General features: G+C 43.7%; 1 protein-coding gene across 1 annotated transcript in view; it reads left to right on the top strand.

Moving 5' to 3' along the window:
• The window catches only part of LOC100980751 (putative tetratricopeptide repeat protein 41), an 85,958-nt gene that overhangs the window by 26,893 nt on the left and 32,898 nt on the right, over positions 1-26,167 (top strand). Inside the window, 5 exon segments of the mRNA XM_008958010.3 lie at positions 5,365-5,525; positions 9,086-9,527; positions 12,849-13,088; positions 18,659-18,857; positions 19,761-19,939. Coding sequence (XP_008956258.3) covers positions 5,365-5,525; positions 9,086-9,527; positions 12,849-13,088; positions 18,659-18,857; positions 19,761-19,939 — 1,221 coding nt within the window.

Genomic DNA, 26,167 nt, shown 5'->3' with positions numbered 1-26,167 from the left:
AGCGACTAATCCTATTCTGGCACATCCCAAAGGTGTTCAGTCTGGCCAGGCTGATGATGTAAACTCCGTGCTACACACTCAATTACGATTTTATTCCCAAAGTGAATTGTTATTTTAATGAACGTGTGTTTGGATGCAAAGAACTCCTAATAAAAACAGCTGCTGTCTTTCAAAAAAAACCAGATTTTTAAGCTGACAACAGTAGAATAAGCTCAGGAACAGCCTACGAATACTTGACACTTTCTAACCCTGAGAGAACACCCCTCCTCATTAACAAGAGGAAGGGCTGGTCCTGGACTTGGCCCACAATTCTGGCTCTGTCACTTATTAGCTGTGTGATCTTGGGCAGTTTACTTAAGCTCTCTGTTCCCCAATTTCTCATCTGTAAAATGAGAATGGAGTTCACAGTACTAACCTCATAAGGCTGTGTGAGAATTAAAACATAATACAAAATTTTAAAAAGCTGCGTTAAAAAAAAACCCAAAAAACATAATACAAAATACAAGTAAGGAATTTAAAGTAGTACATGGCACGCAGCTGCGATTATTGTTGTTTTTGTTATTATTTATTATTGTTGTTGTTATTATTCCTTTCTGAGCTAGAGAAAGAAGCAGGGTGTGGGGGCTGCTAGGGGAAACAAGACATTCTTGTTCATTAGCTGAGTAGGGAGAGGAAGGACTGCAAAAACAAGAGTTTGCAGCTGTCATCTCTGCAGCCCAGAAAGCCTGCAGGTGAGCGGAGAAGGCTGGCCCCAGAGTCATTTATTGTGGCTGCCTTTGCTGAGACCTGCTTTCACCTGGGTGAGGTGGATGTGGGCAGAGGAGGAAGAGCTGCTGCTGCGAACACAGCCAGCCTGAGAGGCCAGGTGCTCAGAGCAGATTCAGCCTCTTTGCAGAGAGCATTTTTCTGCGCCCCACCTCAGCTGTCTGAAGCTGCAGATCCTGCGTGGGCTGTGAGCCAGGGACCCTTTCTATCTGGGGCACCTAATCACACCCAGTGACACTCATATTTCTGCTCTTCTGTCCTCAATCCCTGCTTGTCAGGATAAAGGGATCTTGTAGATGGGAACTGCCTGTAGCCAGCTCTACTGACTCCCACACCCTTTGCCTGCCTTGCAGGCAACTGGTGTCACAGAAGACATGCTTCACGGAAGGTCAGAGTAGTCACTGACTTTTTTCTTTCATTTTTCTCTTTTGAGACAGGGTCTTGCTGTGTTTTCCAGGCTAGAGTGCAGTGGTGTGATCATGGCTCACTACAGCCTTGACCTCCTGGGCTCAAGTCATCTTCCCACCTCAGCCCTCCTGGTAGCTGGAACCTCAGGAGTGTGCCACCATGCCTGGCTAATTTTTAAATTTTTTGTACAGACAGTGTCTTGCCATGTTGCCCAGGCTGGTCTTGAACTCCTGGGCTCAAGCAATCATCCAACCTCAGCTTCCCAAAGTGCTGTAATTACAGGCGTGTGCTACCATGCTCAGCATGGTCACTGATTTTCATATTTGCATGTTTCCTTACCATGTGACCACGTGGAATCTGGGGGCAGGTTTGAATAAGTTCCATTTATTGAAGGCTTTCTATGTAGAGGTGCTAAGGGCTTTATCAGCATCTCATTTAATGCTCTTAATGGTCCACCCATATAATTATCCAACATAGGAAGAATGGGGCTCAGAATGTCAGAGCCACACAGCTAAGCAAGGGCATAGCAGGGAGTGCAAACTCAGGTCTCTGTTGGGATCTAAGCCCCTAGTCCTCATCACTACACTGCCATCCTCCTTGAGCCAGCAAAGGAAAATTTCCCTCCTGTGGATGCTTTTTATCAGTCTCCTCTCCCAGCATCGGGAAAGTCTCTGCTCAAGTTGGTGATGTGGAATGGACAGAAATCCTTGGCAGAGCTTGCCAAGCTTTTCACCTTGGGCCCTGTTGACTTCCCAGCCTGATCTCTTTCCCTTTGCCCTACAGGTTTGATCCTGGAGCACTCCAGTCACTTCCATCCCTCCATGCCTTTGCCCATGCAGTTCTCTTCTCCTAAAATGCCCCTTCCCTTGTCTCAGGGCAGTGGAATCCTTCTCATCCTTTATGGCCCTATTCGAAGGTCACCCCCTCCATAAGAGGGACTGATGGGTACCTCTGTCCCTCAGCCCTAACTTTGACCACGTGGCACAGGACCCCCAGTCCCACTGCGTCTTAGTTTTCACAAGTGTCTCCCTCCAGGCACTGTGAGCTTGCCTCCCTAGATCCCTCAGGTGAGTTATAAATGGTCCTGTGATCTGTCTTATTGCTTGTCTCCCTGTGTAAGTTCTGTGAGTTCAGGGATCATATCTATTTTATTGGCCATTGTCATACCCAGTGCCTGACACAGACACAGAAGCTTCTCAATAAACCTATGTTGAATGATGAGAGATAACACTGCTAAAAAGTGGCTGTTTAAACACGTGAGCTATTACCATTTAAATGAGGTAATTGGCCATTGTCATTTAGTAGAGACAGATTGTTCCTGCCAAAATAAGGAGAAATGTTTAGAATCATTTTCCAATACTAGTAACACTGACTTTATTGTCAACATTGTTTTCAGAAAAAATAATTATAATCACCAAAAATGTGGTTTTGAAACCACTCAACATATATATTTTCCTTCATATACAAAGATATAAATCTATAAGCATCAGCCATGAGTTTTTTTTTTTTGCTTAGAATTAATTTTTGCTGATTATATTAGTACTCTATGCTCTGTGACTGTCAGGCAGTATATACTTCCTGAGGTTCATTCACATTCACCTTGTCATTTACACTCTATGCCAACCATGTGGAAGAGGCAGAGGATCCACACCTCTGTGGGCTCTGACAGGGGCTGCTTGTGAGCCATCTACCCTAAGAAATGGGGGCCACACATGGCTTGAAAACAAATCATTAGAAAAAATAGTATTTTAAAAGCTCCTGATGATCTGTGTGTTCACATTCCCTTCACCTCTCTGGGCCTCAGTTTCCTCATCTACAAAATGAAGGGTCTGGACTAGGCTAGATGATTTCCAAGAACCCCTTCTGCTCTAAAATTCTGTCGTTTCAGTTCTGAAATCTCAACGATGCCCATAATTTTAAAAGTTTTTAAATAAAAACTCAAGGGATGAATCATCAGCTGAATTTCTTTCTCTTGCCTTTCTTGAAAATCATTTTTCATTGTTTGACATAAGCTCAATCTCTATCTTTTCTGACACCTGCACTTTCTTAATGTCCCACATTCATTAAAAAAGTTTCAAGTAATCGATTTTATGATCGTTTTGTGTTATAAAAATCTCTTTAAAAGTTAACACAACTCTACTATACTATAAAAAGATGAATATAGAGAAAGTAACTTATTATAAAACAATGTGTATTTGAACATGTAAATGCTCAGACTTGAATCAAAGACGTAGTGCCTCTGTATAGGAAATCACCATAAAAGCAATAAGTTTCAGTCTATAAATATAGGTTGATGTGGGTGTGTCATAGTAAAGACTCAAACATTGGCCGGGCATGGTGGCTCACGTCTGTAATCCTAGCACTTTGGGAGGCCGAGGCAGGCAGGATCGTCTGAGGTTGGGAGTTCGAGACCAGCTTGGCCAACATGGTGAAAATCCGTCTCTACTAAAAATGCAAAAGATTAGCCAGGCTTGGTGGCATGTGCCTGTAGTACCAGCTACTCGAGAGGCTGAGGCAGGAGAATCACTTGAACCTGGGAGGCAGAGGTTGCAGTGAGCCAAGATCATGCCACTGTACTCCAGCATGGGTGACAGAGTGAGACTCCATTTCAAAAAAAAAAAAAAAAAGAAAGAAAAAGGAAAAAAAAAAGACCAAACATCATAGGCAATATTGCTATTGGGTGGTGATTTTCTGAAATGGTGACTAAATCTTGGTGTCATTTTAGACAAAACAATGTATAATCTTCCATCAATTTATGTGGTGTTACATTCTAGAAAATTCAGTGTGTTTTAAAACCATACAAAAAATAGTTTGTGTTTATATGTAAAATGGAGTTGGTTTCTAGGTTAGGTCATTATCAATTTTTTTCTCCCCCTTACGTGATTGTCGAAATATCTGAACGTCAAGTAGACCTGGGGGCAAAGCTTCATTGGGTGTGGCTGTCCTGTGTTGTAGGATATCTCAAAACCCTGGAACCTCTCCTGTTAAGAACTACTGCTCTAAGCAATGTCCTGTTTTTCAACTGTTCATGGTACCTTCCTATGTCCCAGCCTTTGGCTGTGCTGTCTTGATGATATGCGCTTCTCCTCGTCTCTGCCTGTGTACCCTTAAAGGCTTATTTGAAGTGTCTTTCATACAGAGCTTTTCTTTATTGTGATGGTTCTTTATTGTGATGGTTCTACATCAAGCTTCAGCAGCCTCCAGACTCATATTCTGCCTTGAAATTTGACTATTTGTATACAGAACCAATTTCCACTTCCTTTAGGTGGTTGACTTCATATATGAATCATTTTATCTCCTCTCGGCATCTAGCATGGAACCGTCACATAATAGGCAACTGATAAATATTTGCTAAACATAATTACTCTCAACGACTCTAACAAAATCTTAATGCATCTGAGAGACCTAATCCATTAAAGGTTCTACATGTGACTGTATTTTCCAGACCTCAATGTGCTTAAATTTCTGTGGAAAATATTGCTTGTGAAAAATAAAAGCAAGACGGAAGTTGCAGTAAAATATTCTTAGGGTATTAGGTAGTTGATGACAACTTGGGGTTGCTGCTACTAGGTCACTTTATCACAGTCTGAAAGTCAATCATCTCTAATGACTTCCTTTGCCTTTTGGGGGTTCATAGCTTAGTTCTTTCTAAGAATGTATACTTTCCAGAATCCAAAGTCTAGGGCCCAATAGTGTGGCTAGAGTTTAGGATTATTTCTGTTAAGTTGAAGATGGGCTAGGGCCAAGGAAACGAGACAGTGGGTGGGAGCTTCTATATTTGAGCATTACTGGAAGAGCCCAGGGTGGTGGCTGTGACCCTAAGCACACACCCAATGTTAAGGAGTGTCAGAAACTTCACAGATCACAGGGCTTCTCTTCGTATCCAACTCCTTGTAACATGACCTGTTTTTGCATTCTGGAAGATGAGAGTAATGTTTTGGATCACACAAAAATTTTTTTATATCAAATCCTGAAAATGTATTGGAGACAATCTGGTGGTAAACATCGCTATTATCTCTTCTGGGTTGAATATTTTGAAGATGGTAATCACATGTATACATATGTATGTTAGACGTACAGCTGTGAGTAGCACTCATTTTTCCCAACCTCTTCTGCTTCCCCAGCCCATAAACATGTTTTAGCAATGACGGAATCATTTCCACCTAATTTGAACAAATTTCTATGCTGTAGGTACTCAGCTTGAAACAGATATTCTTAACGAAGACTCAGATGGCTTGGTCTTTTCACTTCTTGTGGAAGTATTCATTGCTTCCATCAGTTTAAAGCCATACATACTTGTACTAGATGGAATTGAAGAACTGATTGGCATTTATGGGATTTCAGGTCAGAAGGTAACGTCTTTTTAAAATAACCCCTATTTTATCACAACTTTATAAAAATAAAACAATTTAAAAGAAGAAATACAAAGAATAAAAACTTCATTATTTAGGATGTATTATATATAACACCTTTCCATTGTATCACACATCTCTGGTTTTAGCCAACACTGCTTTTAGTTACTGCTTTATATTTTAATTAATTAAGAGACAGGGTCTTGCTGTGTCGCCCAAGCTGGAGTGCAGTGGGATGATCATAGCTCACTGTAACCTCCAACTCCTGGGCTCAAGCCATCCTCTTGCCTCAGCTTCCAGACTGCAGGCGCACACCACCATGCCTGGCCAATTTTTTTCAACTTTTTGTAGAGATGAGGTTTTGCTATGTTGCCCAGTCTGATCCTGAACTCCTGGGCTCAAGCAAGCTTCCCAGCCTGCCTTCCAAAATGCTGGGATTACAGGTGTGAGCCACCGCACCCAGCCCTGCTCTATATTTTATTGAACAAATACTTCTATAATGTATTTACAATGGGCCAGGAACCATTTTAGGAACTTTAAGAACATTAATGCATTTGGCTGGGCATGGTGGCTCACGCCCGTAATCCCAGCACTTTGGGAGGCCGAGGAGGGCGGATCACCTGAGGTCAGGAGTTCAAGACCAGCCTGGCCAACATGGTGAAACCCCATCTCTACTAAAAATACAAAAATTAGCTGGGCGTGGTGGCAGGTGCCTGTAATCCCAGCTACTTGGGAGGCTGAGGCAGGAGAATTGCTTGAACCCGGGAGGCAGAGGTTGCAGTGAGCCAAGGTTGTACCATTGCACTCCAGTCTGGGCAACAGGAGTGAAACTCCATCTCCAAAAAAACAAAAACAAAAACAAAAAAGAATATTAATGCATTTAATTCGCACAACAACCATATGAAGAAGAGACTGTGCTCATCTTCCCTATTTACACAAGGCGAACTGCGCACAGAGATTGTAGGTGGCTTGTCTAAGGTCCTAAGATGGTTAAGTGGTGGACTCAGAATTCAGACATGGGCATTCTGGTTCCAGCCACTGAGGCCTTTCCCCATGCACATATCTGCCCCCTATTTTATACTTTGATCAGTCTTACTGTTTTTTGTGTTTTATAGTTTGGCCTACCTCATCTTCACTGGTTTTACACATACAAAATCGCATTCATGGGTTGTCATCTTCAGTTTTTCTCCTGTTTGAAATAATATTGGATCAGTGGAACCTCTACTAATACTTGGCACTAGTTATTACTTTGGGAAGCAGCTTCTTTAAAACTCAAAACTATATGTAATCAATCAATTATGTGAATAAGATCTGTTTCTCATAGAAAATATGATAAAAAAGAAGAAAATAGGAAATTAAATACACTCATAGTCTCACCACTGGTAACTATTTTGCTGCTGTATACCCTTTTTCCTATGGATATCTATATATACATATACATATACATATTTATGTAAAGAAGTTACACACCACATTGTTTCCTAACCTGCTTTTTAATTTAATATATCATAATGCTGGGGGCGTAGCTCATGCCTGTAATCCCAGCACTTTAGGAGGCCAAGGCAGGCAGATCACTTGAGGTCAGGATTTCGAAACTAGCCTGACCAACATGGTGAAACCCCATCTCTACTAAAAAAAAAATACAAAAAATTAGCCAGGCATGGTGGTGCACAACTGTAATCTCAGCTACTTGGGAGGCTGAGACAGGAGAATTGCTTTAACTCAGGAGGTGGAGGTTGCAGTGAACTGAGATGACACCATGGCACTCCAGCCTGGGTGACAGAGTGAGACTCCATCTCCAAAAAAAATTGTATATATACCATGAGCACTTACTATAGGCAAAGCACTATTAGCAAGGACAGACAGACATAGTCCCTGCAAAGAAATGGAGCTTTCATTCTAGTGGGGAATGGCAGACATTAATGAAGTCATATCACTCAAATAAATATAAAATTGCAACTGTGACGTGTGCTGCTACAGATTGGTATGTAGTATTGTGACAGCCTCTCATGAAGCGATGGCTTTCTGGAAGAATGGCCTGAGGCAGAGCTCTTTAGAAGGAGGAAGGATGGCCAGACAGTTACCTGAAGCAGTTTAGGGCAGCGATTAGGAGCCCGCCTCTGGTGCCAGACCCTTGGTTTGAATCCCAGCTCTGCCACTTAAGCTAGCAGAATGAATTAGATAAGGCATGTAGCTCCTCTATCCTTGAGTTTCTTTCTCTGCCTTTCTAGAGTGTTGTCATGAGGATAGAATGAGTTCATATATTAAAATTATGCCCAGGATTTAATTTATAGAGGTATGGTCAGGCGACCACATGGAGAGGCCGGTACCACTGAAAGATGAAGTCATTACTTATGTTTCCTGAGAGAAGGGGACACGCTGTGCAGGGACCCAGGGAAAGGGTGGTCAGGAGGCAGAGGACAGGAGCAAGGGGAAACTGAAGCCAGAGCCTTTACTGGGGTTTCTATAGGAATGGCAAGGCAGGGCAGGGTAAACAGTTTAGGATTGGCTAATTTGAATTTTTTTTTTTTGAGACAGCATCTTGCTCTATAGTTAAGGCTGGAGTGCAGTGGCGCAATCACGGCAATCATAGCCTTTACCTCCCGGGTTCAGACCATCCTCCCACCTCAGCCTCCTAAGTAGCTGGGACTGCAGGCTGTGGGTATGAGCCATCATGCCCAGCTAACTAAAAAAAAATGTTTTTGTGGAGATGAGTTCTCCGTATGTTGCCCAGGCTTAATTTGAATAATTCTGATGGGCTTTGGGCACAGAGGCTGCCTCTAGTTGTCTGGTATTTGGCCCTGGGTTGATTTAGGGCAGGGTTGTTGTGTGAGTTAGATCTGCACGCTAAAGGCAGATTCCAGGCAGGCTGTCCACCACCTCCAGTAGTTAGCTAGCCTTGGGAAGGGCTGGGTCTGTAAGGTCCTGAGGAATGTTAAATCATCCTAAGATGCAGAAATTAAAAACCGTAATTAATACAGTTAGTACCTACAGACACATTCAACACAGTGCCTGGCTCAGAGTGAGTATGTGATGGTTGGTGTTATTAGGCAAAGAGGTATTGTGGGAAAGGCTATTAAAGGAATTGAGAAAAGATTGATCTTATTAAGTATTTATTTTGTTCCAAAATAAAATGATTTAACTCATGATAGTATTGCTGCACAAAGTGACAACTTCTCAGCATAAAATAACATCCTCTTTTTCAACTGAATGGTTCCAATTGCACTCTCCAGTTTCCTCTGGTTATTCCTGTAGGTCATTCTTCAGAATTACGTGATTTTATTAAATTACTTGCTCCTAGGAACCTCCTCTTTTTAGAGTTCGCATTTGCACAATCAAATTCATAACTGACACATGAGTCAAATACGGTTCTATTGAGTGTGACCTGATATTTTCTTAGCACCATAATGCCTACAATTCAAGTTGCTATTAATAACCTTCACTCCAACCCTTATTCTATACTTACTCCCCATATTGTACCTACTCTAAGTTGAAAAACCATCAACAAAGTAATTTTAAAGTCTTTAATGTTTTCAAATGTCTTTGATTCTCTCCATCAGGTGAAAGATTTTTCCTGGCTGCCACACTCACTCTCCCCTCATTGCAAATTTATCATGAGCACTGTCTCTTCCAGCCTGTCCTACAAGTCGTTGTGTGCCCGCCCGGATGTGAGGACAGTGGAACTCATTAGCACAGGAGATGAAGAAACAAAATTAAACATCTTTAGAAAGCATCTCTCCATTCCCATGATGGACCCCTTCCAACAGAGCACACAGGCGTTGAGGAAAAAACCAGACCTGAGTCCTTTAAAACTCACAATCCTAGCCAATGAATTGAAAGAATGTAGAATCAACCACAATGAGTTTCAGTGTATGAAGGAATACTTGGAGGCTGTCTCTGTTCAGGAGCTCTGGGAATTGGTTCTCAAACGCTGGATTGAAGACTACAGTTGGATGTTTCAACCCAAAAGGGCAAATTCAGACACTGTGGCTTCAGGAGAAGGTAGGCCTTGGCCACTGTTGACAGCTTAGTGGGAGTCCACAGGGAGAAAGATGTGTGGTAGACTCCTGCACAGGGAAGGGGGCTCTAGGGACAGGGTTGTCAGAGAAAACACAGGATGCCCAGTGAAATTTTTCTTTTTTTTGAGGCAGAGTCTCATCTGTCGCCCAGGGTGGAGTGCAGTGGCACGATCTTGGTTCTCTGCAACCTCCGCCTCCTGGGTTCAAGAGATTCTCCTGTCCCAGCCTCCTGAGTAGCTGGGATTACAGGCACCCGCCACCACATCCAGCTAAGTTTTTGTATTTTTAGTAGAGACAGAGTTTCACCATGTTAGCCAGTCTGGTCTCATACTCCTGACCTCGGGTGATCCACCCACCTCGCCCTCCCAAAGTGCTGGGATTACAGGCATGAGCCACCATGCCCAGCCTGCCCAATGAAATTTGAATTTCAGATAAGCAACAAATGATCTTTAGTGGAAATATGTCTGAGATATTGCATGGGACATACCTATGCTAACAATTATTTGAATTAGAGATAAATAATAATTATCAGTATAAGAATGTCCCAAATATTACACAGGACATACTCAACACTAAAAATTACTTTATTGTTTATCTGAAATTTATATTTTACTGAGCATCCTGTATTTTTATTTGCTAAATTTGGCTCCTCTAAAGGACTCTGTGTGTTGGCTGTAAGGAGAACTGTATTAGACATAAATTTCAGTCACATTTTTCAAGAATCTAAGAAATGGAGCTTTCTTATTTCTATAAGTCAATGTATCTCTCTTCTGAGCCCACAGGCCTGCTGATGGCAGACACCTCATCAAGTCATTTCAGGTTAATTCCATCAATATGGTTTGTTTTCAGTGAGCTCAGGATTTTCTCAGTCAGGCAAGGATTTGTGGCCTTCCCATATCTCCTTTGGGTTGATCTGAGATCCAAGGGCCTGGGTTCTGGGTGGCCTTGGTTGTTCTCTGTCCCTGCCGTCTTCCACCTAGGTGGCCATGGTCTCCATGGTCCACAGATGTTGACTTATCTGCACTTCTGGCTTCCTCTAGGACACCCGTGTGCCCATCTGTTCTAGGTTGCTGGATCTATGTGGCTCCCGTCTGATGGGGGCCACATCCTAACAGAGGGTCCTCTCTCCTCAGCCAACTTCTGTGCTCTGCTTGAGTCTTGTTCTCCTCTCTGATTCTCTCCTGTACTTTCTCAGTTCCACAAATGCTTTTCCTCCTGAGTGGGGGAAAAATCCTCTTTAGATCACCCTGAACTTATCTGAGTTTATTGTTTGTCATAAAAAAAATTTATTCCATGTGTTAGTCAAGAGTTTTTTTTTTGTTTGTCTGTTTTGTTTTAAGCTAGGGTCTCACTATGTTGCCTAGGCTGGCCTCCAACTTAAGGGATCCTCCTGTCTCAGCCTCCTGAGTAGCTGAGATTACAGGTGTGCCACCACCTCACCTGGCTGCAGGAATGTGTTTTATGATATTCAACAATCAGGCTTTTGAGAGTCAAAATTTGTTCCCTCAAGCCATTGTTCCTACCATGAATTTCAAAAGTCTATTTTGAAACTTGAGTTTTTCTCTGTTTTTCTCTGCTATAACAGTCTTCTCTTAAGGGCAGTGAATTTAAAATGGAGCAGGGATGGGGAAGTGGGGGTGAGAAGCAGAAAATACTTGGAATGAAAGACACAGCTGGGCACAGTGGTTCATGCCTGTAATTCCAACACTTTGGGATTCTGAAGTGGGTTGATCACTTGAGGTCAGGAGTTTGAGACCAGTTTAGGCAACATGGCAAAACCCTGTCTCTACTGAAAATACAAAAATTAGCTGGGTGTGGTGGCACGTGCCTGTAATCTCAGTTACCTGGGAGGCTGAGGCAGGAGAATCACTTTAACCCGGGAGGTGGAGGTGGTAGTAAGCCAAGATAGTGCCACTGCACTCCAGCCTGGGCCACAGAGTGAGACTCCTTCTTAAAAAAAAAAAAAAGAAAGAAAGAAAGACACATTGATTGGTGCAACATATCGTCCTGCCCTGTTTTTTTGTTCTACAGTTTGCATTTCTGTAAAGAAAATTGACTTCAAATTTACTGTGCCCTCCTGCACCTACAAGGAGGTGGAAACTAGTTCTCTGTGCCCTTAGAAGAGTCACTCAGGCAAAGTGGCCTGTGGCTGTGTTGCCCTCCATCTCCAGGTTTGTGCAGGAAAGCCCAGGTCTCCTCCCCACCAAAGACTACTCCACCCCCCAGCTCTGCCCAGCCACTGCCACTGAGGCCCAGGGAGCTCAGCCACAGGTGCAGGAAGAGCTTGGTTAAGCTGAGGCCAGCTGGGTGCAGTGGTTCACACCTCTAATTCCAGCATTGTGGGAGGCCGTGGTGGGTGGACCACTTGAGCCCAGGAGTTTGAGACCAGCCTGGGCAACATGGTGAAACCCTGTCTCTACAAAATATACAAAATACCAGTCGGATGTAGTGGCACGCACCTATAGTCCCAGCTACTAGGGAGGCTGAGGTGGGAGGATTGCCTGAGACCAGGAGGTCGAGGTTGCAGTGAACTGTAATTGTGCCACTGCACTCTAGCCTGGGTGACAGAGTGAGACCCTGTCTAAAAAAAAAAAAAAAAAAAAAAAAAGCTAAGGCTAACATCAGGGAAGCTTGGCTGACTGGGGTTGCACAGCTCTGCCTTTGCTTCAAGATTGCAGGTAATTTGGGCTCATTCCCTAGTCGTAGCATAGGAGATAAAGTCAGAGTGGTAGACTGTGTGTTACCATTTCTCTGAATGGTCTGAAGGATCTCTTTGTAGTCGGCTGATCATAAAGCCAGAAGGAGGTCCAGCTATGGTGGAAAAATCTAAGGGTCAGGTGGGTAATGAAGAGCTGGCTTAAGTGGTGTCTGTGACTGTGCGACAGGAGAACAATCATACAGAAAAACCACTCACAGCCATAAATGCAAATTAGGTGTTGGAAAACCTTAATAAAGACTGCTAGGCAGAAATGCTCGGTGTAATCATCAGCAAGCTTTCCAGTGTGTAACCAGAGCTCTGGATGTGTTCGTTGTGACTGTGGATGATAGCTTAATGGTTAACAGTATGTATGGGCTCTGGAGCCAGGCTATCTGGGTTCAAATCCCAGTTCTGCATTTATTTCTGTGTGACCTTGGGTAAGTTATTTCACTTCTCTGTGCTCCGTTTTCCTCATTTCACAAGGGCTATAATAGTATTTCCTATAGGATGATTGAAAAAGAAGGTTGTTGAATCATATAAAACATTTAGAAAGATACCTGGCTCATGTTAGCTCTGATTCTTGTCATCATCACGTTGCCTGTGCAGGACTGGACAGCTGGGTGGCCGACACTCTGTGCTTACTGTGCCTGTCGCATGGTGGCTTGGCTGAGGATGAGCTACTCCAGCTTTTGGACATGCTGGGCTACAGGAATCATTACAAAGTGACCGCCTTGCACTGGGCTGCCTTCCGCAATGCCACCAAACAGTGGGTCCAGGAGAAGCCCAATGGCCTCCTGTATTTCTGGCACCAGTCCCTGCGAAGTGCAGTGGAGCACAAGCTTCTTGGTAAGTAAGGCTTGAGTCTGTGGAAATACCTGCTGGTTAAGGGGTTAAGGGAAAGCAGGAGCCACATACAAGGGAAGCCTTGTAGTTGGGATTTTTCCCATAGAAACAAATCCACAGACATATATAAAAATGGTTATATGTTAGGGTTTGTACTTGATTATGAGTAACTGAGACCTGACTTCAATGGCTGGGGTTTGTTCTCGCCTATAATAGACTTCTGGGAACAGGCAGTCCCGAGCTGCTCTGTTGGCTCCACAAAGTCACCTGGGTCCCAGCTCCTTCTGTGTCCCTGATTCACTACACTGCGTGCATTCTCAAGGCCACTTCATCGGATGGCTGCTGGAGCTCCAGCCATCAGGAAGGAGGAAGGTAGGAAGAAGGGCTTGCCACTTTCTTTTAAGGAGCTTTTCTGGAAGTTCCATACCAACATTTCCACTTAAGAGTCTTTGACTCAGAACTTCATTAGTTGGCTACAGCTAGATATGAGGGAAGCTGGGGATGGAGGTTTCGACTTGGTGCATTGCTACCCCAAACCAAGGTGGTGTTCTGACACTAACAAAGAAGAGGTAAATAGATTCTGTCTCTGCTCCAACTGTTTGCTTTTTTTTTTTTTTTTGAGTCTCGCTCTTGTTTCCCAAGCTGGAGTACAATGTTGTGATCTCGGCTTACTGCAGCCTCCGCCTCCTGGGTTCAAACGGTTCTCCCGCTTCAGCTTCCCCAGTAGCTGGGATTACAGGCACCCACCACAATGCCTGGCTAACTTTTGTATTTTTTTAGTAGAGACTGGGTTTCACCATGTTGGCCAGGCTGGTCTTGAACTCCTGACCTCAGGTGATCTGCCCGCCTCAGCCTCTCAACTCTTCTCTAATTCTGAAATCAAATTCGTATCCCCTACTGAAAAGGACTGCAGGGCTGCACCTAGGAAACTTTGGCAGTCACAGACACCTGACCTAGGAGCAGAGCACTGTTTGTCAGTTACTTGCATAGAGCGCTTCAGGTCTGAGGACTTGAAAAGTCTTTAAATTACAGTCACTGGAAAGATTCCAAGCTCTGCAAATTTCCTTTTAACTTTACTATGTTCTTTTTTACTTTCCTTTTTAACAAGATAAATCCTTTATACTGTTTCCCTCCTACATTGTAATCATTCCCACTGTCTCAAGTTATGTGATGTGGAGGAGAGAGAAGGCCTAAGAATGAGGATGCTCTTAGATTTATGTATGGTCCTCTGTTCACTTGCTGTGTGATGGTTTGCAATGCATTCAATTTCTCCATTTCCCTGAGAGCATTAATACCCTTGGTTGTGCAGGGACTAAAGTGTCATGGTGTGGCTGTCAAAATTCTGGGTGTGTATTGCACCCCATTTGCTGCACTGTCTACCCACACATAAAGCACTGCTGACAGTATTCACTACTGTCAGGAAAAAAAAAATGTCATGCTGCAGAATCAAGCTGTGAGTAGCATCAGGAATTGTAATAGCAGTAATTCACCTCCATGTGGCCTGGGCAGGAGAAATAAGCCCATCCTCCAAGGATGGGAAAGATCCAAAAGCCAGAGCTGTAGTACTTGAATCCACTATGTTGGATTTTTTTTTTCCTTTTTGTTGTTGTTGTAAAGGGCTCTCTTTCTTGACTCTTGTCCAAATGTCATATCAATCATTTTGAGGTAAGCTGGTCTCTCTTAGTCACATGCATCTGCATGCATCTTGCCTGTGAAATTAATGCCCTATCTAGCATTATATTCAATTTGTAACCTAAATTACTCCTACCATAAATTGGCTAACCTAGAGAGACCCTTTGACCTCTAGGCTGTGATGGAGCAACCTCTTTTCTGTTACTAAAACTGAGGATCGTTTGGTCTTATATACTTTGTATGTTGCACACATGTGTGTGCATACACATATGCATGCATATTAGTGTGGCTTCAAAGGAATAGGGCAAAGGAGAGCTGTAAAGCTGAGAAATGCTCCTCTGTTGCCTATAGGCCATTACGTCTTGTTAATACTGATCATGATAGCCACATTTGTTTTTAGTTACAAAATTTAATTGTAAGGATCAAGCAGTGGTTATTTGTCAAACCAATCCACATTGCCAGCTTTGAAGTGTTCAGATGCAAATCTTTTTTTTTTTTTTTTTTTTGAGACAGAGTTTCACTTTTGTCAGCCAGGCTGGAGTGCAATGGCGTGATCTCGGCTCACTGCAACCTCCGCCTCCTGGGTTCAAGTGATTCTCCTGCCTCAGCCTCCTGAGTAGCTAGGATTACAGGCATGTGCCACCACTCCTGGCTAATTTTGTATTTTTAGTAGAGATGGAGTTTCTCCATGTTGGTCAGGCTGGTCTCGAACTCCTGACCTCAGGTAATCCACCTGTCTTGGCCTCCCAAAGTTTTAGGATTACAGGCATAAGCCACCTCGCCCGGCTGCAAATGTTTAAATAAATGTGATAAATACCAGTCATGTTTTCCTAACATTGTTCAGGATCTACCTGAACTTGATTCTGGACATAGTTCAGTACAAAAGCATAGGAGAAAGATAGTGTAATCACCAATAATTAAATGAAAGACAGCCACATTTTTTTTTCAGTGCTTTCACTGTGCCAGGCACTTATATATTATTTTACTTATTTCTCATGCAACCAGAACATTCTCAGACTAGGCTAGGTCATTTCCCACCAGCACCCTGGAAAGTCCTCACCTGCCTCAGGTGTTCCTGAGTCCATGGCAGTGTCACCTGTGCTCACTCATCTGTTTGTTGGCTGTAGTCACCAGAGAGTCTCTTCTGGTTTCTGCTTAGCAATGTAGGTGCCTCACGACTGTCCCTGCTGGTGTTTTTCACTATGAGAAAACCAGACTTCATGCCAGGGGTCCCTCCCTCTCCTTTGGTCTTAAAGCAGCCAGATCTTGAGGTGCTGGGGTAGTGCTGGTTTCCATCAGAAGTAGGGGCAGGCATCTCCTGGGAGATCCGAGCACACTGCATGCCCTTCTCCGGCAAACCCCACCCTTCTCAGGCTCTCAGGGAGCCCTTCCTGGAAAGAGCCTCTTTCATTTCTTCTTGTAATGCTGCACCCTGTAAGAGTTCCCAAAAAAACCCAGTCTATGGTGCCCATTTTTTCCACCTCTGTTGAGTAGAAGGAGTTTATATAGCATAGTGGTTAAAACTGGGATCCCAATGCCGGACTCAGGATGAGCCCTGGGTTTCCCACTTGCTAGTTAATGACCTTGGCCACATTATTTTACCACTTTGTGTCCCAGATGCCTCATTAATAAAATAAAGTACCACCTTCATACAGTTCTTACTTGTGAGCATTCGGTAATGTAAGTTCTGTAAAGCACTTAGCATAGTGCCTGGCGCATAGTAAAGTCTCAAGAAATGTCAGCCATTATTAACTCCTTCTTCGTTTTCCTCGTGAATCTTCTCTATGGCCTCCTACCCACCACTCTTCCCAAGATGGCCCATGCAAATCAACTGGTGATCTTGACTTCTGTGGGCCTAAAGATTATTCTGTTTCATCAGGCACCCTCAAGCAAGTCTGAATTCCCTGAGACCCATTCTAGTTTCATTGAATAGATGTTTGCTGAATGAATGTGCAGGTATGCTTGGCTCCTGGTTTTTTGGATCTGCTGTTTCTAGCAGTTTCCATCTCTATTGTTTTGAGGGTCAGTACTAAACCTCAGCCTCCAGTATCTGCCTGGAATCAGGAGCTGGAGGGCTGAGCACAAGAGAGAAGGTGTGAGCCACCTGTACACAGCACCATGGTCTTTGGAACATGAACAGCCTCATTGCTCCCTGTCCCTGTCCTCATCTCATGCTCAGGTCTGCATGCTGTTTGGCAAACAGAACCATCTTCCCTCCTTCTAGAAATCACCATGGCATCTTACTAGAAATGATTTCTTGTGGAGAGCAATGGCTTTGGGTTTGGATAGAACTGGTGTGACCTGACGCGAGGTGCTTACTTACCTCCCTAAGACTCAGTTTTTCACCTGCAATGTAGGGATAACAGTATTTGCCTTGAGGGTAATAAAATGCTAATTCGTGTAAGGTATAGCATCTGGCACTACAATAAGCACTAGTGGTGGCCATTTGAGCCAAATGCCAAAATTTCTAGCCCACCCTCCCCCTCCCACCATGGAAAACACTTCCTGGCCCCCTTGTTGGGTGGGGCCTTGTGACTAAGTGGCCACTGGCAACATTAAAGATGGCGGCTACTCTGTCAGTCCCACAGAGAGGAGACCTGGATTGGAGTTCCCAGTCTCCAACCTGTGATGGACATAATAAACCTTTGCTCTTTTAAGCTACTGAGATTTGGGGGTTGTCTTTCAGTACAGCATAATCTAGCCCACCAATCTAGCACTACGTAAACATCGGCCATTTAGTCTGTCATTGAGTGCGGCAATGTGTATAAAGATGATGCTGGGGTCAAACCATTCCTCACATCATATGTGTAGTTGGAGGAGCAGTGGCATTAAACCAGAAGGTTGGAATGCTACTTCTGCAGTTACTGGTCATGTACTGACCAGGGGTAAGTCACCTGTCTCTCTGATTTTGTCAAATGGGGATGCATATCTATATCCTCCTCATGAGGTTATTTTAAATTAAATGCTGCATTTTCTGTGAAAATGTTTTGCATACTTTACGTATTGTGTTTAACTCTCCAGATCTTGAACCCAGGTACTATTTATGCCAGTTCTTTTTCTCCCTCATTCCCACCCCACTTTCCCTTTTATAACCACACACATAGTTTTGCCATACACAGTGGAGGAGGGGAGTTTTTTTCCTGCAGGGGCCTGTTAGGCACTGCACTTGCCATCTGGACACATCTGCACGCTTTAGACCAGATAGCATGGGGTCTCTCCATATGGGTGGGTGACCTGGAAATCATGTAAGTGGAAATGAAGAACGGTTGTTTAAACAATGAGTTCCCCTTTTGTCAGAGTTCTTACGAAGAGCTGGGCTTGGTGTGCCACCTAGCTGTGTGTTCCATTATCTTGCAAGAAAAAGTGACAAGCAGAAAAGTTAAAAAATACTTCTATTTTAGTTTTCAAGGACAGAAATCACCAGGATTTAGTTAAACCAACCCTTTTGTTTTTGAGAAGCTTATGTCTGGGTAGTATGATCTACTAGAGCCATATCTCTTTGGAAATGAAGATATAGTAGTCTTGGCTCCAATATTAAATTTGCCATTTGTTTGCCAGCTACCCCTTGGCTCGTATGAGATCCAGGCAATGGCTTAACTTCTCCAAAATGCACACTATGAAATGTTCAAAAGTGCTTATTTAAGCAGTAACCATAGTGTATATTTAAAATAGAAAAGTAGGTTACAAATGTTTCCTTGGGGGAGGGGAAAGACTTAACATGGAAAATCAACATGCCCACAAACTTCTCCAATTCTAGGTCAGCGAGCGTAACTAGAACAAATTCTTTGGTAAATTCAGACTGATGTATAAGACACAATTTTTTTCCAGTTACACTGACTTTTATTTCTCTAATTACAGCCACAGAGTTGTCAAATTTTTGCTGCAGTATTTTCATGTACTAAAAAGTCAGAGGCATTAAACTATAATTGATTTTAAAATAGGTGTAATCACTCCTGTCAGAGAAAGCAGTCCATGTTCATTTCAGAGCCCAATGAACCACAAGAAAACACATTTTCACCAAGTGTTGATCAGATACTTCCAGCGGCAAACCTCTTTCTGGACAGTGTATCAAGAATTACCATGGCATATGAAAATGAGTGGATGCTTGCGGGGGTTGTGCGGCTTTCTCTCAAGCCCTAGGTAAGTCTTGCTGTTTTTATATCATTGTATTTAGGCAGAATTAGCTTTCCCTTTTACCGGTGCTATGTTTAGATACCCATGTTCCCTTGAACAAGTTGTATCATTCATTTATCCATTCAAGCACCCATCATTCATTCAGATGGAACCATCCTCTGGCATCAACTTCTGTGGTTGCTGGATCTCCAGGGTTACTCCCCTTGGTCTGTCTGGCTCTGCAGAGTGTTCATTTCTCCTCTTCACTCTATGTGGAGTCCTCCCAAAGTTAAGTGGCATTCCAGAGAGGAGGGCAAGGATGAGAGCTGGAAAAGGTAGAAGATTGGGCAAGCTCTGCTAGACCCTCCTATCTGCTTCCCTTCCATTCCCTTCTTTTCCCTGTACTACTTTCCCTTCCCTCTTACTCCCTCCCACCCACCTCCCTTCCCTTCCTTGTCTCTTTCTTCTTTTCCTCTGACTCATTAATTCAGCAAACATCTATTTATGACCCATCCTGTCTCCCACAACCTGCTAGGCCCTGAGGGTGCAGAAGTGAATAGATACAGCTCTAAGCCTGTAGGTGCCTTCCATCTAGTGGGGGAAGATGTGGAGCCAGAGAATTACTGAACATGGTGGTAATGCCTCGCTAGAGCAATGATGCAATGAACTTTTGCAAGCACAGAAGAGGGAGGGGCTGGTGCTCTGCCTGGTAGACCCAGGGAGCCTTCTCAGAGGAGGGGGCTTCCTGGGTGGATCAGGAGAATTGGCTTTGATTGCTGAAGAGTGAAAGGCTCATATTTATCCGGTGATCTCCAAAAGATATGTTAGGTAAGATGTTTATGAATAGGCTACTGAAATGTGGTAAGTAGAAGAGCTTCCTTTAAGGCCTGAAATACTAAAATGATATCTATTAATACATTGTGTCACAAGTATCACAGACTTTATATCAAAAATCCAAAGCCTGGGCTTCTGGACAAGGCTGCACCTCATTCACTTCTGGAATTTATTATTGGAGGCTGGCTATGATGTCTCTGAGGCCTATTTACTTTCAGTGGCCAAGATTAAAGCAGATCAGTGCCATACAATGAGGAAGAGCGGTACACTCTCAGGTATGTGAGTTGCAATGTTTCAGTAGTCCATTTTGCTGGGATATAGAGTGGCCAAAGTTATGATTCTCCTGTTTCCTCACATAATTCTGATCAATCCAACAGACCTCCCTGATTACTCCTTTCTACAATTGAAGCCAACAAGTTTTGAAGACAAGAAATCAGGAAAAAGTGTTAATTTTGAAATGGCTTCTCTTTATCTTCTTGCAGTGATTCTTTTTTTCTATTTTCTATTTTTTATTTTATTTTTTTTTGAGACGGTGTCTTGCTCTGTCATCAGGCTGGAGTGCAGTGGTGAGATCTCGGCTCACTGCAACCTCTGCCTCCTGGGTTCAAGTGATTCTCCTGCCTCAGCCTCCCGAGTAGCTGGGACTACAGGCACGTGCCACCACACCCAGCTAATTTTTGTATTTTTAGTAGAGGTGGGGTTTCACCATGTTGGCCAGGATGGTCTCGATCTCTTGACCTCATGATCCACCTGCCTCAGCCTTCCAAAGTGCTGGGATTACAGCCGTGAGCCAGTGTGCCCGGCCACAATGACTCTTTTTTAGGGGTTTGTCCTTAACATTCTTTCTGTCTCTCCACTTTTTCATGGCTTCAACCACAGCCTTAATACCTTCTGTCTTTCCAGCTTGAACCTCTTTTTGGAGTACCAGCTACATTCCCTCTTTTATGAGAGCTAGTAAGAGTATTATTGCTTGATTAACAACTTTCCTGAGTGAGCAGTTAACATTTCAAATTAAATAGGTGAAAACCTACATTATTTCAGGATTTTCTCTCCCAAATTGTTTTTCCCGTGATCCCTCTGCCTGCTGATGGTAGCAGCAACTTTTTCCATCACTCAGTATTGAAAACACTATTTCAAGGTGGCCTCAATCAAGATGAAGGCAGCTATTCTTTGACCTTCTGCTTCTGTGGCTTGGGTTTGGACAGCACTTTGGTTAATATTTCTTCCCTTTGTTCTCCATAAGCAAGCCCCTTTGCCTGCCCTCTCTCCTCTCACTCTCTTTCATCCTGCATTTCCTGGCTTATTAAACAGAATAATAACCTTCATTCATTCTTTCAACGAGTATTAACTCAGCACCTTCCCTGGACTGTGAACTCATGGACTCACTGACACAGCAATGAACAAGGAAATGAAATCCTTCTGGGCTTTACAGTTCAGTGATCATAACAGATTTTGAGCATTTGTTATATGCCTGGCTTTGAGTTAAGTACTTTATATGTGTCATTTTGTTTAATTCTCATAAAATTGCTATAATACTAGTAATATCTTGATTGAATTTAAGGAAACTGAGTCTCAGACAGGTAAGTTGCTTGAGGTCTGCCAGATAGTTAGGAATAGATTTGGGCTTTACCACATTTGTACCCCTTTTGATCCTTGAACATCTAGACTTTGCCTTCATCCTTATTGTCATGTATGACTTAATTTCAGAATTTGTCTGACCCAGCAATCATCCAGGTGGAAGAACCCAGGCAATCCTCATAAAGATACTTGTGTGTGGAATGCAGCCAGGATCTGTCTGGACATGGATCTATCTGGAAGTGTGTCAGTGCTTAGGGATGCGGGGCAGGGGAGTGGAGGGAAGGGGGCAGGAGGGGACGTTTCTGTTTTTCACAGGAAGCTGAACACTAACCAGAGGAAGACTAAACCTCCAACAGGGGGTAAAAGTCCTTCCAGACAATGCCACAACTGCTTATCATAGCATGGTTGTTATGGTGATGTAAGGGGCGAGGGGATGAGAGTTGAAACTGGTAGGAAATCACCTAATATTTCAGCGTGTGAAGATTTCCTGGATATAAATGAGCCGAGTTAGAATTCGGTGGGGAACATCGTAGAGCTCTCCTGGTGATTCTGTAAACATGATGTCACCTGTATCAACATCTAAGATCCTGCTGGTTAGTATCTGTATTATTCTGGACCTCCAGGGGCCTCTCAGCAAGTAGTCCTGGCCTCCATAATTGCCTCTCACATACATCAGATTAAATCATGCCCAAGTCCTATAGAATTTACTTCCATGAAGCCTCTGGCATCCATTCTCTCATCTCCGCCAGGGCTTCCTTTTGTCTGTCTGGACCAGTTTCATAAAGCAAGGCTATGATCCAGCCACTCTACTTATTGTAGCTGTTCACTGTCTTACCTTACCTCCCACCCTGGCTGGGAGAGTCAGCCCATGGCCATTTGGGGGAGTTTTCCCCAAAGTCCTTCCAGGACTGTGTGGGCCTACTTTTCTCTGTGAGTTGCTAAAAGTAGAAGTCACAAGCTTAAGTACTTATCACCAAAGCAAGAGAAAAATTTGTTAGATTCATCAGAACAAGGTTTAATTACAGCAGGAATCTCATATCATAGCCATAGGAGGTATTACAGTGGTCTGGTCAGCTGTCTGGGCCTCCCCAAACATGTTTTCTTATCATGATTATGTAGCCACACACAGCCCTGAATCAATTCGCCCTCCTGGGGTGCTGCTGGAGGTAAGACCCTTAACTGGACTATTTTTTTTTCAAAGAATTCTGGGAGAAATCCTGTTTTATAGTGCGCCATCCTGGGAGCTGTCTGTCAGTTCAACCCTGCCCTCCTTTTGTAACAAAGAGGTCTGGGCAAATGCTGACATTCCTCCAAACTAATTTGACACTACTAACTGAGGGCCTGCTTGTGCCATGCGTGGTGCTAGATGCCAAGGATACAGCAAAAAGACAGACACGGTTCCTGCCTTAAGGCAGCTTATGGTCAGGTGTAAATGACAGACATTAAAAAGCAATTTGGCCCGAGAAAAGACGTTCAAAGTGGTGGTGGCATAGAACATAGAGCAGGGAGGTGGCTCCTTGTCTTCAATCTGACAGAGTGACAAGGGGAAAGAATTCCAGGGAGAGGGAACAGTATGGTTGAAGAACCAGAGTTGAGAGGGAGCGTAGTGAGTCTGAAGAACTGAAGAGTCCAGCATGGCTACAAGAGAAGGTGGACAGTGAAGGGAGCCCTGAGGCTGCAGAGGCAGGCAGGAGCCCAAGTACCAAGGTCATGCTAAGGAGTCAGCCCTTATCCAAACAGCCGTGGGCGGCTATGAGGGGATTTAAGCAAGATGGTAACAGGTTTGGTTTTAAAAGGTCACCTTGGGTATTATGTAAAGAATGAAACGAAAAGGGACAAGTGTGGTGTCACGAAGAGCTGCTAGTAGTAATAACCCAGATGGCAGACAATGTTGGCTTAGAAGGTGGGGTGGAAGGTTTGAAAATAGAATCCACAGGATGCAATCATCAATTGGGTGCAAAGAAATGGAGGAGTCAGAGATGACTCCCACGGCTCTGACTTGAATGACTGGGTAGATGACACGGCCATGGACCCAAACAGGACACACTCCCAAAGGAGGGGGTTGGGGGACAGAACCCATGTGGAGTTTGGAGTCACTGTAGAAAGCCGGGAGGGGGTAATCACTGGGCTCAGAAAAAGAGCCAGTCCAGAGATGCATACCTGTTTCTGGATGGAAGCCAGGAGAGGGAAGGAGATTGTCAGGGAAGGGGAAAAGAGAGGTGGGCCTGGGACAAAATTCCAAGGGATAAGCAGGGGAGAAGGAAGCAGCAAGGGGAAGAAGGAGGGGTTAGAGGGTCAGGAGGAAAACTGGGACTGAGAGTTCGAAATTCCCCCAAGGGAGGATGGATGTCAACTGAATTAATTTAATTAAATATCTTCAGATTCCATTTTGAGTTACCATCTTCTCTATGCTGTGTTGAAGCCCTACTCTGATACTTGACATTTTGTAAAAGTCTGTTACAAACAAATGGTTTGGGGAAAATAAAGGAGAATCCATTGTGTTCTACATTTGAAGACTGTGGATCAGAGAGGGGAGAGCAAGCAGCCTCAGGAAGTGCAAACCCAGCTGGGACTTTGGGGCCCAGGGTGGGGGCAGGAGTTTAGGGTCTGGAGCATCAGGTAAGAGTCAGGCATCACCACTGAAGCCAGACAGATGGGGAAGGGGATGTAGGACAAAAACTCCTTTCCCCCAAACCCACCAGTGGGAAGAAGAGGCTTGAGGAGGGGAGGGCCAGATCCCACTATTGGGTGGAGAAGAACTTTCCAGGCAGGCATGCTTCAAAGTAGAAAGAGAGCTCCAATTCCTTGCCTAGCCTCTCTCCCCATGCAGGAAATGACTGAGGATCCCCTTTTAGGGTCTCATTCTTCATTATCCCCTGCTGCTTTGAGAGATAAATAGGCTACTTATACTTTTGACTGCTGCCTACTTCTGGAAAGTTCTTTAAAATCCCAGAGTTTTCTAAGGGTGCCTCAGTTTCATTAGTTGGCTGGGGGACTGGAAGAGTGTCTGATGTCTCTCTTGCTCCTCGCTCCTCGTTGCTGCTGCTGGGGGATGGAGTGCACACCTCTCTCCTAGTTTTTCCCTCTGGACCGTGAAGTTTGGCTCCCTCTGGTGGTTTGAGAATGACAAACCTAACAGGTTGATGGGAAATGATGTGCAGTTTGGAGTCTTGAACTTGTATCTCCTTGGGTGCTTCTTGCCCAGTCTACATGGTGCCTAGGTTTGTCCTTCCTTGCGGCACTCATCTAGGGAAGTTGCGTCTCTGATTGATGACCGGTAGGGAGGGCTTTGAGCCTAGAGGACAGCTTCTAGGCTTGGGTCAGTTTTTATAGATTTCCTGTGGCATAATACTCTTGTTTTTGGTGGGAGCCCTGGGCCACATCAAGGTGAAGAAAATCCAATTCTAGCTGAAGTTGCAGTTCTGGACTGTGTCAAAGATGAGAAGAGACAGACTAGGAGCAGATATGGCATGTGCAAGCAAGCGATGGAGGTACTCAGAGACATGATGCCTATGTATCCAACTGCCTACGTAAGTCTGCACTTGGATATGGTCTCCAAAACATCTTAGACCTAAGATACCTAAAACTGAACTTGTGAACATCCTTCCAAAAGCAGGTTCTTTCCCAGGAACTGTCTCTGAAATTCCCACCTTGGAGTCATCCTAGTCACCTTCCTCTCCTTTACCTCATCTCCAAGTCTATTTCATCAATGAGCCCTGACGTTCTTTACTTCCTGTTTTTCAAAGTTGTTCACTTCTCCATCTCTGCCACCACTGTCCTTCTCTAAGCTATCATCAGGGCAGCCATGTACAGTTGGGAAGATTACTAATATGCATTTAGGTTCCTCTGTGTCTTTTCATGGTTTAGACTTCATTTATTTTTATTGTTGAATAATATTCCATTGTATGGATTTACCACAGTTTGTTTATTCATTCACTTGTTGAAGGACATTTTGGATAATTTCAGTTATTGGTGATTATGAATAAACCTGCTATAAACATTTACATCCAAGTTTTTGTGTGGCCACAAGTTTTCAAATCAATTGGGTAAATATCTGGGAGTACACTTGCTGGATCGTATGGTAAGAACATACTTAGTTTTGTAAGAAACTGTCAAATTGTCTTTCACAATGGCTGCAAAATTTTACATTTTCTCCAGCAATGAATGGGGGTTCCTGTTGCTCTGCATCCTCATCAGCATTTGGTTTTGTCAGTTTTTTGGATTTGGGCCATTCTAATAGGTGTATAGTGGTATCTCATTACTGGTTTAATATGCAATTGCCTAGTAACAAATGATGTTGAGCATCTTTATGTATACTTACTTGCTACCTGTACATCTTCTTTGGTGAATTGTCTGTTCAAATCTTTTTACCATTTTAAAATAAACTTTATTTTAAGTTCAGAGGTACATGCGCAGTTCACTATATAGGTAAATTGCATATCATGGGGGTTTGGTGTACAGATTATTTCATCCCCTAGGTAATAAGCATAGTACTTAATAGGTAGTTTTTTGATCTTCACCCTCCTCCTACACTCCAGCTTCAGGTAGGCCCCAGTGTCTGTTGTTCGTTGTGTGTGCATTTGTTGTGTTCATGTGTACTCAATGTTTAGCTCCCACTTATAAGTGAGAACATGCAGTATTTGGTTTTCCGTTCCTGCATTAGTTTGCTTAGCATAATGAACTCCAGTTCCCTCCATGTTCCTGCAAAGGACACGATCTTATTCTTTTTTTATGGCTGCATTATATTCCAAATTGTGAATATACCATATTTTCTTTTTCTTTTTGAGACAGCGTCTTGCTCTGTTGCCCAGGCTGGAGTGCAGTGGCGTGATCGTGGCTCACTGGAACCTCTCCCTCCTGGGTTCAAGTGATTCTCATGCCTCAGCCTCCTGAGTAGCTGGGACTATAGGTGTGCACCACCACAC

Source organism: Pan paniscus, chromosome 10 (genome assembly GCF_029289425.2).
Source record: "Pan paniscus chromosome 10, NHGRI_mPanPan1-v2.0_pri, whole genome shotgun sequence".
Lineage (NCBI taxonomy): Eukaryota > Metazoa > Chordata > Mammalia > Primates > Hominidae > Pan > Pan paniscus.
This window is presented reverse-complemented; position numbering and strand designations above follow the sequence as displayed.